Source organism: Ixodes scapularis, unplaced genomic scaffold (genome assembly GCF_016920785.2).
Source record: "Ixodes scapularis isolate PalLabHiFi unplaced genomic scaffold, ASM1692078v2 PGA_scaffold5__190_contigs__length_132052651, whole genome shotgun sequence".
Lineage (NCBI taxonomy): Eukaryota > Metazoa > Arthropoda > Arachnida > Ixodida > Ixodidae > Ixodes > Ixodes scapularis.
In genome coordinates this window covers 89933134-89953336 of record NW_024609880.1, presented here as the reverse complement: position 1 = coordinate 89953336, position 20203 = coordinate 89933134, and the positions used below count along the sequence as shown (strand labels likewise).

Genomic DNA, 20203 nt, shown 5'->3' with positions numbered 1-20203 from the left:
AAACTACACGCGATCTTTAGCCTTCGCCTTTTCTCTTTGGAGAATCTGGGTTGTCTAGACGCAGGAGTTCTAAGGCGAAAGACCAGGCGATAATTACAAGATAAACGCATAGTTTTCGTAAAAATTTCTTAGCACGTCTAAGCTAACGAAAATATACTGTAAAAGACTAAAGTTTCGGGAGGACCTCATTTTCGCGAATAAAGCGAATCGCCTACAATTCGCGAAAAATACGTCCCACAGACAATTCGGGCAATATGTGAACGCTACGGAGAACTACACTCGATTCGCGAAAATTAGAACCCGCGAATAATTCTAAATTTTCAGCTTTGGCCCGATTCGCGAAACTTTGAGCCCGAGAAAATTAAGTCTTTTAGAGTATTTGTTTTTATTACTGATTTGCACCAGATTAGCCTGAATCATAAGATATTTCGCGTTTCCCTTTCAATATATTTGTCACTCCTGCATTTCTAAACAAATGTTACGCTCTTGGGGGAGAGGGAAGGGGTTACCTGGAGAATGTACAAAAGCATCTGTAATGTTTTAAATACGTTTAGGTATAAAGTATATATATATATATATATATATATATATATATATATATATATATATATATATATTTAAATGAAGGATACCATGAAAAGTACTAAATTTTTTCTTACCTGTCCCATCTTCTTCATGCGTTGCGCGCAAAACAGCACACGTCTTGTCTGAGTTGATGTACAAAAATTTATACAACAAAGGCTGAGGACCTAAATACAAAAAACGAAGATTAATATAGTGTAGGACCCTAATAACTTTAAGTGGAAGTTAAGCCGAAGAAACGAGTAAAATGTATTTAGTTGCTTCGGGCTATTTGAACCCAGAGGAGTGAATACAACGAACCAACATAAATGGTAACCTGTTTATGCTACACATCGTTTAGATCGTTAGATTGTGGCAACAAACAATGCTGCGCCGCATGTGTGTATATTTTCTTTTAGTCTTCTAGATACCTCTCGCAGAGGAAAGCTAAAATGACTAGAGACAAACATTTATTTTTTCTCTTCCCTCCCCCCCCCCCCCCCCCCCCGAAAAAAAAGACAAAAAAGCTGATGCGTTTAAGGCGAACAGTTGGGCACTGTAATACATCAGACTAATTCACTACAATTAGCCTCAGTTACATTTTGAGTCAACCCGTTACTGAAGAACTTTTATGTTATCTTTAGCTTTTAAGTGGCTTGCGCATTGTGTAATGTCGATACTCCGCTTGCTCAAAATACCTTCACTATATAGGCAGAAATATCCAAACTTCGTTATAAAATTTTGCCACTGAAAAATAAAAACATTTGATCGACGCGGTGTCTGTGGTAAAGGAGCGTCAAGCAATAAAGACAGGGTGTTCTAAAAGTGATCTTCACTGGGGCCTTAGTCTTACCACCTCCTTTGCAGTCGCATCTTGTATTGCTGAGGACGAGAAAATTTTCCATGGCTAGCCTCGAGGGTGAAACGTATTCCGCTTGACACTGTTAACAATGTTTACTATTATATTCTTCAGTTAAAAAATGCGTGCATGCGAGGACTTGAGTAGTATTTGCAAAAGACAGAATATGAACTCGGTCCAGTTAATTGAAGTTATATTATTTGGCAGCACGAAGAACTCAGGGCATTACGTTCCCTGAGCAACGTTTTTACCGCTCCTTATCCAAGCAGATTGCACCATTAGGCGATAAGACCGCCGAACAATGAATCAGGAAGCGACAAGCGCGAAAAACATAGGATAGGCCAGGGTCTTTTATGCCGCCATTCACGAGAATGCCGAAAAGAGAAGAACGAAATGGAAACAGATATCATAAATGATTTCATTATAAAATTTGATGATTCATTGTCAACTATTCTTTTGTCTCAGCTGAAATCGAGACACAGCTGATACTACGTACCTGACTTCTTATCTTGCAATCCTACCTCGGCAGACCCAGGCGACCCCACACCTTCCGTTGCCGTTCTTGCCTCGACAACCACGTCGGGTTCCACTGTTGAGCAACGAAAAGACCCAAACTTGCAGAAGATCTTTTGAAATCTCAAGATAACTGACCTCAACCGCCACAAACAACGACATGCCGGACTCTACACAATACGAAACAAGATATTATATCGCCGCCACTATGGCTCACAAGAGCCGGTTCTGCTATTTGTTGCACCCAATCATCTACGAAAGAACAGTTAATTTGTCCTTCAAGACGATCCTACGGTCATACTTCGTTTCATCTTACGTCCAGGCGCAGCCGACGCAACGAGCGAATGGCACCAATCAAAGGGCGTCAAAAACGCAAGTCATTGGGCCTTCTTTGTTTATGAATCGTTCAGCGATGATGGAACACGTACAACAACATGAAGAACACCATGATAGTACATTTTGACGCTGTCTGATTGCTCCCATCAGTTCGTAGCGTCAGCTACGTCTGGACTTGAGTTAAAAAGGTCCTTGAATTCAAACAACCAGTAGCAGTTGTACCGTAAACAGTTAAAAAATGACGTGTCTTGAGTTTTTTTCGATCTCATTAGAGGGGAGTCGTAATAGCAAATTAAACGTTCGACGTAGATGCGTGGAACCGCCGGCTGCGGCGCGCCAAGGGTAGGAAAGCGTGAGGGCCGAGATAAAAACTAGCCAATACGACGTCACCAGCGGAGTACCCTTGCTCGCCACTAAGGTGGTTGGCGGATGTTGACGATGAGGTCACGACGCTTCGTACAGATAATAGTCGGCAGAAAGAATCGTCGCACGCCCGGCGGCAATCGCTGCACTAATTTTTGACAATTATTGCGGTTTACGGTTACTTTTGGCGGACATAAGTGCGGTAAGTGAATTTACGTGACAAAAAGCTATAAAAGTTAGCTCCTAACCACATTTTTTTAAAGAGATTTAGCTTTCTTTGAAATGAACTTAAATCAAATTTCGAACACTTTCATAGAAAAAGAATATACAACTCGTTTTGTTGCGGAAGATAAATATAATTGAGAAAGCCTGCCTTGTTTACTGATGCGACATTAGCCGTTGCTTCGTGAGGTAACACTGAGGTTCTTTTTTTAATGATTTTGATAACTTTCTGTTTGGCCTATCAAAAGTGAGAAAACGTTACGATTTTTTATACATACTTACTACTTGGAAAGGTGAAGAAAAGCGCATTGTCCTCAGTGTGTGATCCGGAGGTGAATGGATGGACGGTTGCGTGGAGGCTGAACCTAGAATTTTGGAATAAGATATGAATGTCGCATTTTCACTTTTAGAAATCCTAATAAAATTTTACGCTTACATTTTTTTGAGCCGGTAAAGCGGTGCCTGGGAAGAACCAGATACGTTCCGTTACGAAGCCCCGACGTAACTTTCACGGATACGCATTCACTTGGAGGTTGTGGCGTATATGTGTGACTCCACATGTAGTACTTGTAACCGCTACACAGGAGCTGCAAATAAATATGTTAAGCTCACCCACACGTAAAGATATTCTCACGCACGCAATCCCGCAGCATGCTCACCACCTTGCTTTTTCACGCAGAACATTGATATGAAAGAGCCTACTCAATATCTGAGGGAAGTATGCGTGCGCAGGCGAGTTGGAAAAAATTGAAATAATTCGAGACAAGGAGGGATACGAAAAACACACAAAAGAGATGGACAGCACACAACGTGTCTGATACAACGTCTCGAAGACATTATGTGTTGTCTCCTGCTTTTGCGTGTATGTCTTAACCCTGCTTATCTGTTTCGGGTTAAAGATACACCTTGTATTGTAAAATAGCTCTGACCTAGATATTGAAGGCCCTCAGACCGAACGCTTTCAGAGAATCGGCAAATTAGTTTGTGATCTTATCTCTGCGCGTGTTCCGCGACTTGCACTGGTTCGCTGATGCCAAGAAAGGGCTTTGATTGGAAAGCATGCATCGATTCAGCGTATCACCTCGAGACTAAGAATAATAGTTAATTTCGCGTTAACGGTATCGTAATAAATTGAAAGCAATGGGTGCCTGTGTTTTCGCGCACGCTCAGGGCTTTCGAAAGCTTTAGACCTTACATGCTTAACTTTGCTTTAATGAATGTTCGTTGGTAGGTTATAGGTCGTTGGGAGACTACAGTTAGTGCAAACTTTGGAGTTTGGCATTGAAATTGAAGCTAACAAACAGACCATCGTGGGGTAATCCATCTTAACTCCGCGACAGCCTTATAGGTGACCATGCGTTAATTGTGCTTCTTATTGTAAGCCGCCTCGCGTTGGGTCTAAAGCAAAGTGCCGGTCTACGAATTCATCCCCAGGTGCCGGCATCGAATCCCGATTGCGTCGCCCGCCTTCTGACGGAGGCTTATTGCGGAGAAGGCACCGTGTAACCGAGATTCGATTGCATGTCCAAAGATCCCCAGGTTGTCCAAATCAATCCTCAGTCCTCAGCTGGCGTATGCTAGGTGCTCTTCGTTGGTTTGACACGTGAAACCGGCCAATTTTATTTTATTTGTGTTTTATTTTTTATGCATACAGTGGCTACGTACGACATGACCTGAAATGCGCAAACGGCAACCAAGCAGTACAGCTCACGTTTTCCAGCTGACAGCGACCCTTACAAAAATGAACAATGAGTTTCAATTGAGCTTCTAATGTGTTTTTATAGAGTCAAATGAAACTCATAAGAAACTCATCGATAAATGAGTTTCATCATTACCCACTCCATATCTATTCTTTTGAATTTACTCATTACAAATTCAAGTGAGGTTTATCGTTACCCAATCAATAGCGATTCTTTTTTGCTTACTCATTACACATTGAAATGAATGTTATAAAAAAAAAATCAATAAATCTACTCCCTACGGCATTGCACCCGAAGCAAATAGCGCGTCGGTGCTAGTTCTGATATACAGATTTATTTCCTGTGCTTAAAATAATAACTGTATTCACCCTCTTTTACTTTTAAAGGCTTATTCAAACGATGTATGTCTTCAACGCGCCACAGTTTAGCGAAACCAAGATTTTGCGAAATCGGCCCATTTCACACGTGGAGTTTGACGCGCGAAACCTGTGACGTATTGACTCACGAGAATTCCGCCAAACCTTGTCTGCACCGGGAATATTAAGCGTCTCGCATCAAAATGATATGAAGTACGCACAGTGAGAAGAGACAGCCTGTTTTATTAATGCCACTCAATGAATTTCGTCAGATTCGGCTCAACAGGATTACTAGTTCTGCCAAACCCGGGAAAAACCGCGAGATGATCTCGAAGCATTTCGGACATTTTTGCACCGCTAATAAAGAACGTTATCCCCAGTCACCATGTTTGTATACAGTGCTTGCACCCGCCGCGACTGTTGACGAATCTGCACCGCGCCCCCAATCCGTACTGTAGGCGCCGTTAACACACCTGCAACCGAGCAGGATCAAGACTCGTCGCCCGTATGTCGCTCGACATGTTTGTTTTGTTTTCTTTCGGCTTCGGCTCGGATACGGAATCGGCCAAAAATCAGACTCCTCCAAAAGCTCGCTCCTCCTCGAAGGTCAGACGTCATAGCGAAGTCGAGCGGCCATTGGCAGCGTCCGCGTTTCTCCTTCGGGAGATTGACGGGCGTCGGTGAGGTTTCAGCGAAAAATTGCTCCAGAAGCGAGAAACACGCGCCACTTTTTTCGAAGGCGCGCCACTTTTTCGGTTGCGTTCAGTTTCTGTTTCCCGAAACCTAGTTTCGCGACACAAGATTCGCCAACAAGGTGCATCATGTGAACAGATCTATTTACGGCGCCCCTCTATCGCGATTTGGTCAGTTTCGGTTTCAGTATTGTAACTTTTACTGGTTTCGGTTTCATATTTTAAGGATCGTCTTCGACGCCCCATCGGTAGCGACACCAGTTCTTTGTATTTCTCTTTTTCCGGCATGGTTTCGCCATTTTTGCGACCGTTGGGTGTTTCGCCGTTTCGCGGGATGGAAATGCCTTTAGAAATGGAAATGTGCAAATTTAATCAAGTTTATCTATCTGTGAAGTTTTCTCTTGTGATGATTATGTTCAAGAAGAGCGCGGAAGGCCGACGAAGCAACAGAACGAGCAACTCAACGCAGTTGGTAAGTGTACTTCTTTGTTTGCATTGTACGCGTTGAACGAGAGGTGAACATTATGGAGTTTTAGAATAATCTCGTGGCTGCTGTGCATGCGCAGACCCAAAACAAGCTTCGGACTCGAGCTTTGGGGCCCGTTATTTATCGATAATAGCGTGGGTACCGCAAAAGGCGGCGTACCGCAAAAGGCGGCGCCCACGACATCTCCGTTGAATGCGTCTTGGACGCCGTCGCCCCTCTCGGGAACTGCGTGAGTCGCACTCGGCGACCGCGGTCGGTATGGTCGACGCGTATTGAAAACGCCACGGATCGCTGGATTCACAGCTCAAAGCTATCGAGGCGCGTGTACTTACGATCGCGGCAGACATGGGAGGTACTCACTTGATCGAATGACGTATTAGCGAACACCCACGTTTCATCGAACGACACTTTAGCGAATAGTCGGACGCCGCGAAGCGGCGTTTTCGGGTGGGCCAAATGGGTTCACATTCTTGTAATGAGTTGCCGCAGACTGTCGCCGCGAAGCGGCGTAAAGCGCAGCGCGACGGATGGGTTAACGAGCGCCCCCGTTATTCGCTAAAACGACCATTCGCTCAAATGTCGCCGTTCGCTAAAATGTCATTCGCTCTTGTGATATGGACCCGGCAGACATGTAAGCATGCCTGGGTAGTGGATCGTCTGGGCTTCGTAAGTACAACAGAGCAGCTTGGCAGCGACAAAAACAAAACATGCGGCATTGAGTGTAAAAAAACTACAAAAATGTTACTCTGGACAAAAAGCTTGTTTAATTTTCAAGATAAAACGTTCTAACTTTTTAATTAAAGCTGCCGCGACATCTTGGTGGCGTTTTAAGCGCGAGATGCTTGCGTTTGGGGGGGTCCCCTTCAGAGAATCCTCGCTATTTTGCCGTCCGTAACGCGCGGTAAAGTAGCGCCCGATATTCTAAAACTCCCTATTTTCTCGTTAAGCTAGAATGTTTTTTTTTTTTCTTTTTTTAACTAGTTGCGTTTGCTTTATCTGTCCTAATGTTTGGATCTATGTGTAGCGTAATGAAAAATTGCCACTCATTCTGTGTATGGTCTGAGAAAGTGTATCTCATGTCAACAGAGCACGTATTGAATTCCTAATGCTACTTTCAGTCCGTTGCTTTAGGAAATGTCTTATTGATTACATTGATAATACTTCATTACATTTCCGAAGTTAGACTTCCTTGGAATTCGGTTCATGCAGAGACAATATTCCTTTTCAGTCAAAATGGTTGAAGAGGATATCCATCTTTTGTTTTGAAGTTATGGAAGTGGACTAAATTGTACTGTTAAGACAAACTTCGGTCCCCTGGCTTTCTAGAATTGAACTGGGTTTACATTTGTCGGTTAGAACTTTTGATAAAGCAGTTGTTCCTTTCGCCTCTTTTTTTTTCTCTTTCATTTTGCAATTGTGATGTGATCAAGCCGAGGGCCGCAGTTATTCCCAAATGAAGCAGCAGCAGTGTGTTCCCAGCTTGCGTCACTTCGATTAATTTCAAGGCATGCCACGAAATGAATGCCCCTGTTCATACACCGTTGGAATTGGGACTGACTTCAAAATGCAGTTCGACACAGTGTTTAAGCGGTATAAGACATGTGTTGAATGACCTATGCGGTTGTCACAGGTTCGTGGTTGGTCAACCCGAAACGCTTGTCTTCCTCTTCCCATTGGTTTGAAGCTCGGTCGGCATTATACTTTTTCATACTTAGCGTGCAACGCTGTCAAAGCTACTGGCGCGTGTGCGTGGTTTCATCTACGGATTTGTTTGCGCGAGAAGGCGTGCAAATGACCAACAAGATCAAGCCCCACGCTCGCGCCAGTAGCTTTGACAGCGTTGCACCTTAAGTATGAAAAGGAGTATAGTCTCATCCGAGCTCAAGCCTTTGACGCTCAGGTTAACATGTGCGAGGATTGTAATTGACCCTGCCCCCAAACCACCTATAAACAGACCAAAATGACAAAAAAGACTAAATTTGTGACAGCTGTGTTTGAGAGAAACTGCAGACGTTTAATTACCCTGCCTGAAACTTTGCAAACATTTCAGTGTGGTTGCACCTGTGTGGGCGAGGTAAATCCAATATGAAAAGACCCTGAAGTGACGCCTTCAGGATGCCGAAAATAATTATGGTAAGTTAGAAATTAACCCACTAGTATACTTTTTAAATATTTGGGCCGGGTGTCGATTAAAAAATTTTAACCCAGTTAATTTGTCACAAATTTTCAGGCATAATATCTTGAAAAGAATGGAACTGCAGATGTTCCAAACTGGCTGAGGTAAATCAGCCTTGCGGTGCACCAAGGTTTACACTAAACATACTTTTGTGTATTGTCCACGAGCTGTAGCTCTTGCATTGAAGTTTTATGTTGTAGTTTCTTCAATGTTTGAACTTTCAGCGTGCCAGCTGGGTAGTGTGTAAATGTTTTTTTTTTTTTTTTTTTTATAGCGCAAGCAATATCTTAATCCTGGTGGCAGAAAGTTTCGGCTAGCAGTTGACATGGCTGGACAACGGTGTGCATGCTTGCTTTCTCTGAAGCGGCCAATGAAGCGAAATAACAGCATGTGCGGATTGTTCATGCATTTAATTTTTTGTTTGTTGTTCGTTTCAGACTACATGTGCTCCCAGTACAAGGGGGTGGCCCTCCAGGCGCTGACGACCAGCATGTCATCTCTGCTGTGCTGTCGAGGGAAATTTAAAGGGTAAATATTGCAGTTGCAGTTTTTTCTATTCTATCCCTGCTACACTTCCTGCGAATTTCTGTGCATACTTGGTCTTTTTGTTTTCATAGTACTGTAAACTTTTGTTATAGTCCGTTGCAACTATAGAATAGCACAAGCCCCTCCCACAATTCCCTTTGCTCGCCATGATTGGCGGTGTCCTCTCGGCTCTCCTCCTCTCTAGTGTTTGCTTATTAAAGAGAGTGAAGGGCTTTGTGGGAGGGCCTTCTGCTATTCTAGAGTGGCAACAGAGTATAATGACCTCAGTTAATTTAACCATTTCGGAGAGTCCTAGCGGGCACCCATGCATTTTTATGGGAAGGACTCTGCATCATATTTTGAACCGAAAAAATGACCCCACAAACGGGAAAGCACGGGCTTTCTGCTACAAAATTAACAGAACCAAACTTTGTTTTCAAGATCAGACCGGAAAAAGTCGACTCCTGTCTTAAACGGCGAGTAACAGAAATCCTGTGCTAGTCTCGCCACGTCGGGAAGCTAATGCTATGACCCCCATCTTGATTTCTTTAATGCTTGTTATGGCTGTTTTCACATCTGGTATTTTCACTGTTCTTTGGCCAAAAGTGAGTGGCAGGTCACCATAGGTTTCCAGAAGAAAGTGGTCGCATATGCAGAAATTTCTAGCAAGTTCGTAGCGCAGTGGCACTTCGTCACAACCGAGGAAAAACTATGGTATTGTTGGTGCAAAACATTAAGCCTCACGACTAGCAGCAACTTAATCATGGATATACTGCACCGTACGGCGTTTATTTGAGCTCCACTCCACTCAAAATATTACAGGGGCACTTAGGTATCCCTTTGTGGATTGAATGCGAAAGCAGTGCCATTCCTAACGACGCTTCCTTTTTTTTTCCTCTATTGTTAGGAATGGCAATGCTTTCACATTCAATCCACGTAGGTATAACTAAGCGCCCCTCTAATATTTGTATTACGTTACATAATACGGCGTCACACATCATGGTACGTCATATCGTCACGTGAAGTGTGATGTCATCGAACCGAGGACATATTTTTAAGACCATCTTTCGGGCACATCAACGCCGATGCCGTCAAACATGATGAAAAAACAGCCTCAGATAAACAGGGACAACAAAAAACGGGTAAAGACATGCCATCTTTTGCTGTAATGGGACAAGCTTCTTTTTGAGGGGAGAGGTATGTCGCATTCCGAAGCGGCTGAGATAGCACAGCAGCTAGCATGCCCGGCTCTCACACAGCATCACCGGGTTCAAATCTCAGCCGTGAAAGCACATTTTATTCTTCCTTTTATTCCTCTGTTAACGTTTGGTACAACTCGGATTTTTCGCTCCATGGACATATAATGCTTTGGCGTTAAAAAGACACATCCAGTCAGGAATGTGCCTTTTCGTGTGGTAGGGTCGTACAGCTGCTCACCACTTTGAAAATCACTACTGAAGTACGAGGGGGCGCTAATGATCACCAAATCAGGTTCACGCCATTCATAGGTGAAGGATCCTTTTGCGTGCACTGAAGATTTGTGTGGCATTTGCTTTCATTGATTCATTGGCGCATCTCGCCGTTGATCGCAGTCCTGCACCTTGTTAGCTCTAACGGGCAGGATGGACAGCTCGGCAGACTCGTCGGCTGAATCCTCCGTGTGTAGTTTAGCGTTGCCCTTATACTGCTTCAAGTAGGGATGCATGTGAACAGTGCGCAAAACACATGCCTCTTGCCCACGCTTCTGTATTCATTGCTGGTCGCGGCAAAATAGCCAAGTGATGTGCGGCCTTGTTTGCCCTAAAAAGTTTGCGAGACACTTTGGATAATGTCGTAATATTTCGTTGTAAGTCACTCAAAAGTTGCGACAAATTTTGTTTTGTTAATACGGATTTCTTCTCGGGTATCGTAAGTTTGCTTTTTGAACTCGGCCTCTGATGTCTCGATCCTCCCAATAATTGAAACTTAGTGTGGCGGATCCAGACCTTTGTTTGTTTTGGGGTGGGCGGAAAATTTTTAAGGATACAATTCTCCCATTCTTTCTTGTGCAAGGGGGGTCCACTCATGTCCATTTGCCCTCCGAGAAGGGGGGGGAGGGAGGGGGGTCCCATCCTCCCCCCTGGATCCGCCACTTGTGAAACCTGCAGTTGATACTCACCCATTCGGAGCATGGCTTTATGATCCGCATAGAACCCTATTACCGTTTCCTTCCTGTCCGTTGCGATTAAAAATACTTGTTCAAGATAGTAAACAAACAAAAAATTAAATAAAAATACACAGGGACAACAAGTGGGCATAAAACACTGGCGCCAGTGTTTACCACCACTTATTGTCCATGTGTTTTTTGCGGCGCTTGTCTACGATCATGGATCAGTTGGCCCAAATTGCCATGTTAATTCTGCGACATGCTTATAAGTCTTAACTTCTCTATGTTCAAATTTGGTAAACTTCATAAGCGATAACATCTGCTCGCTTATCTTTGGTAGACCTTTTCAAAAGCCGAAATAAAAGAGTGCAATGCAGCGGCAAAAACAGTGAGCGATTGATTCTCGCAGACTCGGGGGCAAAATATACTTTTGCATTATGGTGCCCCTGACAATGTTATTAGTGCCACTCATTAAACTATCAGGTTAGTTTGTAAATTAAGTGCCTGGGTGAGCAAAAATGTAGGAATTTTGTATGTGACTTTCCGCATTTAGGGCTGGTTCACACATACAGCGCAGCGCTAACTCAGTCCTGTTAAGGCAACGAGTCACTGCTACTTCCATGGCTTGTATCGTGTGTTCTGAGGGTCCTCCTTTCCTAAAGGACTGATGTCCCGGTTTGTAATACTGATTCAGCGCTGAGGTAGTGCTGCGCTGTGAACAGGACGCCTTGCGCGGACATTGAAGTTTGGATAAGCAGATCAACGTGTGACTGTGCATCTTTTTTCTTTATAGGTTACCAGTACAAGGTCTCCCATGGACATGAAGGCAGTACAAGGTCTCCCATGGACACGAAGGCTGTACAAGGTCCCCCATGGACACGAAGCAGTGTACCATATACTCGAATTTTGCATTTTTAATAAACCAGTTATTACTCCTTCACACGGTTTTATGCAGGCATCTTCCGAACACTGCATGCGTATATAGACATACATAAAAATGACACTTGCACTCACTTTCCCCTTCCCTCAAAACAACGGTTAGATCCGGACCGCATGTCATGCAACCTATTGCCGTCTTCCCTCTCAGAGCCCTCTATCTAGAAACCCACGCTAGGAGTATAAATTCTAATACATTTCATTTGAAAGTCTAGATACACTGCTTTGAGTCTGTTGAAAATCAAATGTTATTTTCTACTGTGTTGCAATTCAGGTTTTGATGGGCCATCTCATTAAGTATATTCCGACTCGTCGGAATATACCTAATGAGATGGCACGTCAAAACCTCAAGTACAACGTGGTAGAAAAAAACATTTGATTTTCAACAGAGACTCAAAGCAGTGTATCTAGACTTTCAAATGAAATCTATTAGAAATTCTTATGAGGTGGCACGGCTGAACCTCAATTGAAACGCGGTGGCCAATAGTTTTCGTAAACTCCTTAGGGACTCGTTACAAAAAATCAATTGTTTTTCAACACAGACTCGAAACGGTGTCAATAGACTTTCAAATTATATTCATATGAAATACATTAGAAACTTTATGCGGTAGCTTTGTCGAAACATCAATTGGAACGCGGTGGCCAATAGTTTTCGTAAACTCCTTACGGATTCGTAACAAAACTCATTTGCATTTCTATTGAGACTCGAAAAGACACAATGAGTAGACTCCATAAACTTTCAAAAGAAACTCATTAAAAATTTTTGGAAGGGGAGCCAAGCGGCGGAGTCGCAGCGAAGTGATCATGATACCTGGCTTGCGGGGCCTGAGTATAGCGTTTTGCCTCTGAACACTGTTCCGCGCATTTAAGTCTGAGTGTGAGCGATTGTTTTGCAACCGTTTGTGACGGCTCCAAACCAAATAACACTCTTGCACCATCAATATATCCGGAGGCCCTGATACATTCCCCGTCTGCGTCTATATTTCCGAATCTTTTAATGATCACTGTGGGCTTTAAATAGTTTGGTCGATGTTATAGGCAATAATTTCTCATCGATAGTGCGTAGATTTAATGTCGCCAATACAACAACACCTTCGGTCAGTAGTTATACGCAGGTCGTAAGCGTTCCTTGACTACCTTATAGATTGCGCTGGTGTGTGTTCTCTCGACGTAAGCGGTGACATGCATATGTTTAACCCCTGCGCGTTTTAGAAACTGATAGCATTGCTATGTTTGTGTTTGCAACATAAAAAAAGCAGAAAAGTAAATGCCCATTTGTTCAATCTGAACACAGATCCCTAAGGCTTAGGGGCATGACTGTAGAGGACGGAGCAGTTTATTAAAGAAGAGTCTAATAAATTCTGAGAAAGACCGCAATTTCCTTCCAATCCTTTTTATAGCCACGACAAAGAGAATAATCGAAAGCAAAAGCGTCCTCGAGTCGCCCCTTTAAATTAAATATTGCCGCGCGCCAAGCAGGCAGCGCGGCCGTAGCCTAACGGTTATCGCGCTTGCCTCCCACGCGAAGGGCCAGGGTTCGATTCCTGGCCGCGGCTACGCATTTTGTTGACACTGTAATGTGATGTTCTGGTGAATTCGAGAACCATCTAGCTGATTCGAGTTTAGAATGTTCTACGCGTCGAACCTTCTACGTCGAATGCTCCAGAAGCCAACGCGTGTACAAAAGCGGCTCCGCGTGGCAAGCAGGAGTGAGTTCGCCCCAGCGGTTCGACTGTGCTGCTACGCCCACTTCGACGCCCGCGACGCTCTGTTATTATCTTTGCACACTTTTATTTTTGGCACAAGTTCGCCACATTAAACGTTTATTTCTTCCTGTTTATTTCCTCTTTTGTTTTGGTCACCACCCGTGACATTTTGGTGGAGGTGCGGGGTAACCGCATGCCCGTGCAGCGCTCCCCTCCGAGTTCCCGCAGCGCGAGTCCGAACACAAGCCCCCAAGAACCCAACGAAGACCAGACCGAGATCTGATTAAGTCGCCGGAACCTTGGCCTACCCCCGGAATCAGTACCCTTGCCACCCAGGACCAGGCAAACCAGGAGGACGACGATGGCCAACCAGTCGGAGACCCCGGCCGCTCCAGCCGTCGTTTATCTGTTCGTCGCACCACGCACGGCTGCTCCATTCCACGGCGAGCAATACGAAGACGTCGAAGACTGGACTGACCAGTATGAACGCGTTGCCCGCCACAATTGCTGGACCGACGAGCAGCGCCTGCACAACGTCTATTTTTCGCTTGAGGGTACCGCCAAGCACTGCTACGAGAATCATGAGTCCTCTTTGACGTCGTGGGACATTTTCAAGACCGATCTCAAGGCTACGTTCAGCAACTACCACCGCCGAGAGAGAGCCCAGGACCTACTGCGAACCAGAACCCAGGGCCCCAACGAGAGCGTCACCGGCTTCGTAGAGGACGTTTTGCGCCTGAGTACCCGCGCCGACCCTCGGGCTACCGAAGAGAAGAAACTACGAATTCTCATGCGCGGGGTGAGAGACGACATTTTCGGAGGCCTCGTCCGCAACCCGTCGGCAACCGTCGACGCCTTCGTCACCGAGGCAACAAACATCGAGCGCGCCCTCCAAGCGCGCGCTTCCCACTACCAGCGGCATCCAAGCGTCACTGCAACCGCTCTGCTTAGCGGCGAAAACGCACCTGGTACGGAAATCCGCGAAATCATCCGGGAGGTCGTCCGGGAGGAAATCCGCCGGTTGCTGCCAGCTGCAAACCGACCAGCGACGCTCTCCATCGCCGAGGTTGTGCGGGAAGAAGTTCAGAGAGCCATCCAACCAGAGGCTCCCGTCCCCGTGGCAGCCACCGAGGAGCCCACGTTGACTTACGCCGCAGTGGCCCGACGGCCACCGCCTCCTCCTCGAGCCTATGTTGCGCCGCCCCGACGTCACTTTCTTGCGCTGCAGCCAGTCAGGAGCCCCGTGCACCCCGGAAGACCGATGTGTGGCGAACGCCCTACCGACGCCCTCTGTGCTTCCACTGCGGGGAAGCAGACCACACCTACCGCCGATGCATCCACACCGTCGACTCGGGCTGCGCGGGTTCCACCCGACCGACCCGCGACCCCGTTATGGTGAACGGCCTCGGGAAATCGACGAGTACCTGCGACGACTTCAGTCCCCTGAGCCTGCGTCCCGCCGAGAGTTCCGGTCGCCTTCGCCACGACGTCCAGCTTCGCCGATGCACCGACCCCGACGTGAAAGCCTGTCACCCCTCGCTCCACGCCGGGGAACCCCTGGAGGTGGAGTTGCCGAAGACGACCGACGCCAAGATCCCCCACGAACGTCGGAGGGCCCCCACTCGAACGCTACCAGAGACCGAAACGACGCCCCTGCAGCGGTGTCCAATAACCTAAACGTCGTCATTGACGGCCACGACGCATCAGCACTCGTGGACACCGGAGCAGACTACTCGGTCTTGAGTGGGAGGCTCTCCCGCAGCCTTCGAAAAGTCACCACGCCGTGGGATGGACCACAAATACGAACCGCCGGAGGGCACCTCATCACACCAGTCGGGAGATGCACTGCTCGCGTCGAGATCCACGGTGAGACGTGCCCTGTGAAGTTCGTCGTTCTGCAAGACTGTTCGAGGGACGTTATCTTCGGAATGGACTTTCTCTGCGAGTATGGCGCCGTCATCGACCTCGGGGCAAAGCAGCTGACGCTGCGAAAGCCTGTTTTACCGCCGGTGGAGACCAACACGACGTCAACCGCGATCCGAGTTATCGCCGACCATGTGAACTTACAGCCGCGGTCGAGTGTTTTCGTCACCGCCATAACCGACTCAGCCATGCACGGTGAAGCTCTTCTGGAAGGCAGCGTCCAACTGCTCCTTGAGAAAGGAATTGGCGTCGCACGAGGCGTAACGGATCTCCAAGAAGGACGTACAACTGTTCTTGTGACAAACTTCCGAGAGGAACCGCAGCACCTAACGAAGGGTACCACTGTGGGCCACATTGAGGAGTTTCAGGCGCCAGCTGTGGTCACCGCAGTCTCCGAAGAAACCTCGTCGTCACAACAGAACAGCACGCCGCCGCCGCCTATCGACATCAACCCCGAGCTCCCAGCTTTTAAGCGCCGGCAACTGGTTGATCTCCTCGCCGAATACAGTGACTGTTTTGCCACGTCGTCGAAAGTTCGCCAAACACCAATGGCGAAACATCGCGTTATTACCGACGACGACGCGCTCCCTGTCCATCAGTCACCGTATCGAGTCTCCTTAAAGGAAAGGAAGGTGATTCAGGATCAAGTCCAAGAAATGCTCGACGACGACATCATTTAACCCTCAAGAAATCCATGGGCGTCCCCAGTCGTCCTTGTAAAGAAGAAGCACGGAACCCTGCGGTTCTGCGTGGACTACCGTTGACTGAACGCTGTGACGAAGAAGGACGTCTACCCGCTCCCCCGCATCGACGATACGTTAGACCGACTGCGCCACTCCCGATATTTTTCGTCGATGGATCTGAAGAGTGGCTACTGGCAGATTGAAGTTGACGAACGCGACCGGGAGAAAACTGCCTTCGTCACTCCCGACGGATTATACGAATTCAAAGTGATGCCGTTCGGGCTTTGTACAGCGCCAGCCACCTTCCAGCGTGTCATGGACACCGTGCTGGCAGGTCTGAAATGGCAGAGCTGCCTCGTCTGCCTCGACGACGTCGTGGTATTTTCACGAGATTTCGACGAGCACCTGAAACGACTTCGAGCCGTGCTTCAAGCCATCAAGACCGCCGGCCTGTCACTCAAGCCGCCAAAGTGTCGATTCGCCTATGGTGAACTTAAGTTCCTTGGCCACGTCGTGAGCAACAAAGGTGTTCTCCCGGACCCCGAGAAGACCCGCGCCGTAGCTGCATTTACGCCGCTGTCTGACAAGAAGGCCGTGAGAAGATTCCTCGGTCTTTGTGCCTACTACAGACGATTTGTTCGGGACTTCGCCAAGCTGTCCGCACCGCTGACGCACCTCACGAAGGACGCCGTAAAGTTCGAATGGACAGACGAGCACCAGCGGTCATTCGATGAGCTGAAACGAAGACTCCAGACGCCCCCGATTCTTGGCCATTTCGACCAGTTCGCTGGTACAGAGATCCACACGGACGCCACTAACACCGGACTTGGCGCGGTGCTAGTTCAAAGGCAGGACGGGGCAGAGCGAGTCATCGCATACGCGAGTCGGATGCTGTCTAAGGCGGAGAGGAACTACTCAACAACTGAAAAGGATTGCCTTGCTGTCGTCTGGACAATAACAAAGTTTCGCCCATATCTGTATGGAAGTCTTTTTCGCGTGGTCAGGGACCACCACTCGCTCTGCTGGCTCGCGAATCTGAAAGACCCCTCCGGACGTCTCGCCCGGTGGAGCCTACGACTGCAGGAGTTCGACATGACCGTTATGCACAAGTCCGGCCGGAAGCACAATGACGCCGACTGCCTGTCAAGAGCTCCAGTCGAGGCCGGACCTGCCTGTATCGAAGACGACGACGATGCGTGTTTCCTCGGCGCTTTGGACTTCAGCGACATGGCAGCACTCCAAAGAGACGACCCTGAACTGCGAGCGCTCATCGAGCACTTAGAGGGACAAGCGAGTTCGGTTCCCCGTGCTTTCTTAAGAATCCTGCATACATTCTCCATGCGGCTAGGGGTGCTGTACAAGGAGAACTTCGTCAACAACAACACAGCATGGCTGTTGGTTTTTCCTGCCAGCTTTCGAGATGAAATATTCCAAGGATGCCATGACGGCCCAACGGCTGGACACCTTGGCTACAGCAGGACGCTCGCCAGGATTCGAGAAAAGTACTACTGGCCGAGGCTACCGAAGACCGTTCACCTATATATTCGATCATGCCACGAGTGTCAGCGACGCAAGAAACCGCCGACGAAGCCGTCAGGACTTCTGCATCCGATTTCTCCCCCGTCTATGCTGTTCCAGCAGATCGCAATGTATATACTTGGCCCTTTCCCGCCGTCAACGTCGGGAAACCGCTGGATTATCGTCGCCACCGATTATCTCACACGGTACGCCGAGACGAAAGCCCTTCCAGCAGGCACGGCTGTTGAAGTCGCCAAGTTTTTCATCAAGTCCATCGTCCTCCGGCACGGCGCTCCAGAAGTTTTGATTACCGATCGCGGATCATCGTTCATGGCACAGCTGACCCAAGAAATCCTCCGACTCAGTCACACCAGCCACCGTCGTACAACTGCGTACCACCCCCAGACCAACGGGCTGACGGAGAGACTGAACAAGACAGTCGCCGCCATGATATCTATGTACGTCGACGTTGAGCACAAGGCGTGGGACGAGGTGCTGCCCTACGTCACGTTCGCCTACGATACGGCGGTTCAGGAGACCACTGGATTCACCCCTTTCCAGCTGGTACATGGTCGGAAGGTAACGACCATGCTGGACGCAATGCTGCCCCATGAGCCATCTGACAATCAGAGCGACGACGCCCAGGTGGTTGCTCAACGCGCCGAAGAAGTCCGCCAGCTCGCCCGACTCATGATTCAAGACCAGCAAGGCGACGACGCGGGCCGCTTCAACCTTCGTCGCAGGGACGTTCACTTCCAGCCCGGAGACAGGGTGTGGGTGTGGACGCCTATCCGTCGCCGCGGCCTCAGTGAGAAACTGCTGAAACGGTACTTTGGACCATACAAGGTACTTCGTCGCCTCGGCGAGCTGAACTACGAGGTGATGCCCGACGGAACAAGAACATCATCACGCCGCCCACCACGACCTGAAGTCGTCCACGTCGTGCGCCTGAAGCCGTACTACGCTCGATAGGACTGTGGATCTTATGTGTTTCAAATAACTATTTAGTTTGCCTTTCTTTTTATGTGCTTTGTTTTGTTTTGTGTTGCATCGGGGCGATGCACTTTTTTAAGTGGGGAGTAATGCCGCGCGCCAAGTAGGCAGCCCTGCCGTAGCCTAACGGTCGCGCTTGCCTCCCACGCGAAGGGCCAGGGTTCGATCCCTGGCCGCGGCTACGCATTTTATTGACACTGTAATGTGATGTTCGGGTGAATTCGAGAACCATCTAGCTGATTCGAGTTTAGAATGTTCTACGCGTCGAACCTTCTACGTCGAATGTTCCAGAAGCCAACGCGTGTACAAAAGCGGCTCCGCGTGGCAAGCAGGAGTGAGTTTGCGCCCCAGCGTTCGACTGTGCTGCTACGCCGACTTCGACGCCCGCGACGCTCTGTTATTATCTTTGCACTTTTTTTATTTTTGGCACAAGTTCGCCACATTAAACGTTTATTTCTTCCTGTTTATTTCCTCTTTTTTTTGGTCACCATTCGTGACAATATCATTTTCGAAACGCGCAAACGGCAATAGCTGGTATCGCATGCCCCCACCTAAAAAAGGAAATTGTTGTGTATATGTTTATACAGCCGGAAGTTAGACTACCTTAGTGGGCATCTGGTTTCTCAGCTGTAGATAAGCAATTTAGCCAGTGCTGTACAACCGCTAGCCTAAGGTCTTGAACGTGCATCACGCAGTAGATGATATACGGCTGCACGCCGGTACGATGCTCATCCAGATCGAAACGTGCAGGGGTGGGGATTCAACCCAGGATGCTGGGTTCTGCAGCGTGAGCTTTCGCTTCATGTGCTCTGAGCCGGTGTGCGCTAGCCCACTCGGCCACCGATCCCCACTGCTCCCACCTAAAGCAACACAAATTCTAGTTCTTTCTGATCATATTTCACAGTAATTCACGGTGGTTACAACATATAGGCCAGAATGCGGTTCTTTACAAGAACTTCTAATAGTTACTTACCTCAGTTGCGTGCTGGTGTTCAAAATTGTTTGGATTATCCTCGTAAGGCGTTTTTTGGGCGCTCACAGTGGACGAAAGCCCAAATTGCTGGCTGGTTGCCACGAGGAAGGTTGCTAGTGCAATCAAATAGAGAGACATTTTATGTTTCGAACGTAATTCGTATATCGCCTAAAATATCGCCCTTTTATACGTTCTGTGAAACATTGACTACGTAGATGTAACGTAAAGAAAAGAGCGTTTGAGAGTTTATATTGGTAAGGGAACTATTGTGTTCTGCCGAACGTCAGTCAAATTCCCGTCAAAGGATTAATAAACAAAATACTCCAAAAAATGCCTCGAATGAACAGATGGAAACATTCTTGTTCCTGGGTACCGAACGCTCCCACATCATCGCATTTTTTCAAGTTAATTATGAAGAATACTGTGGCTAGATGTGGTAATTCGCTGCATTTCGGCGGTACGTGGAACGAAAGCGCAGGCTGCGCACTCCGACGTCGCGATTTGAAATAGCACTTGGTTGTTAACGACGCATATT

General features: G+C 47.5%; 1 protein-coding gene and 1 long non-coding RNA gene across 2 annotated transcripts; one reads left to right on the top strand and one right to left on the bottom strand.

Moving 5' to 3' along the window:
- Positions 1-453: 453 nt before the first annotated feature.
- Positions 454-19806, bottom strand: LOC115328313. Its single transcript, XM_040211995.2, has 6 exons — positions 19669-19806; positions 3287-3441; positions 3137-3219; positions 1917-2009; positions 660-749; positions 454-509 (listed from the first exon to the last, which is right to left on the bottom strand). The coding sequence occupies exons 1-6, from the start codon at positions 19804-19806 to the stop codon at positions 454-456; spliced, it is 615 nt and encodes a 204-aa protein (XP_040067929.2).
- Positions 6039-8740, top strand: LOC115332693. Its single transcript, XR_005715701.1, has 3 exons — positions 6039-6074; positions 8140-8222; positions 8703-8740. It is a non-coding gene; the product is annotated as an uncharacterized LOC115332693 (long non-coding RNA).
- Positions 19807-20203: the final 397 nt, after the last annotated feature.

What these genes read in the sequence shown, in the direction of transcription:
- LOC115328313 (XM_040211995.2), bottom strand. Translation starts at nt 19,806, where the DNA reads ATGTCTCTCTATTTGATTGCACTAGCAACCTTCCTCGTGGCAACCAGC. An exon ending in ACCGGCTCAAAAAAATGTAA is followed by an intron (nt 3,220 to 3,286) that starts GCGTAAAATTTT and finishes CCAAAATTCTAG; the next exon opens with GTTCAGCCTCCACGCAACCG. An exon ending in GCATGAAGAAGATGGGACAG is followed by an intron (nt 510 to 659) that starts GTAAGAAAAAAT and finishes TACATTCTCCAG; the next exon opens with GTAACCCCTTCCCTCTCCCC.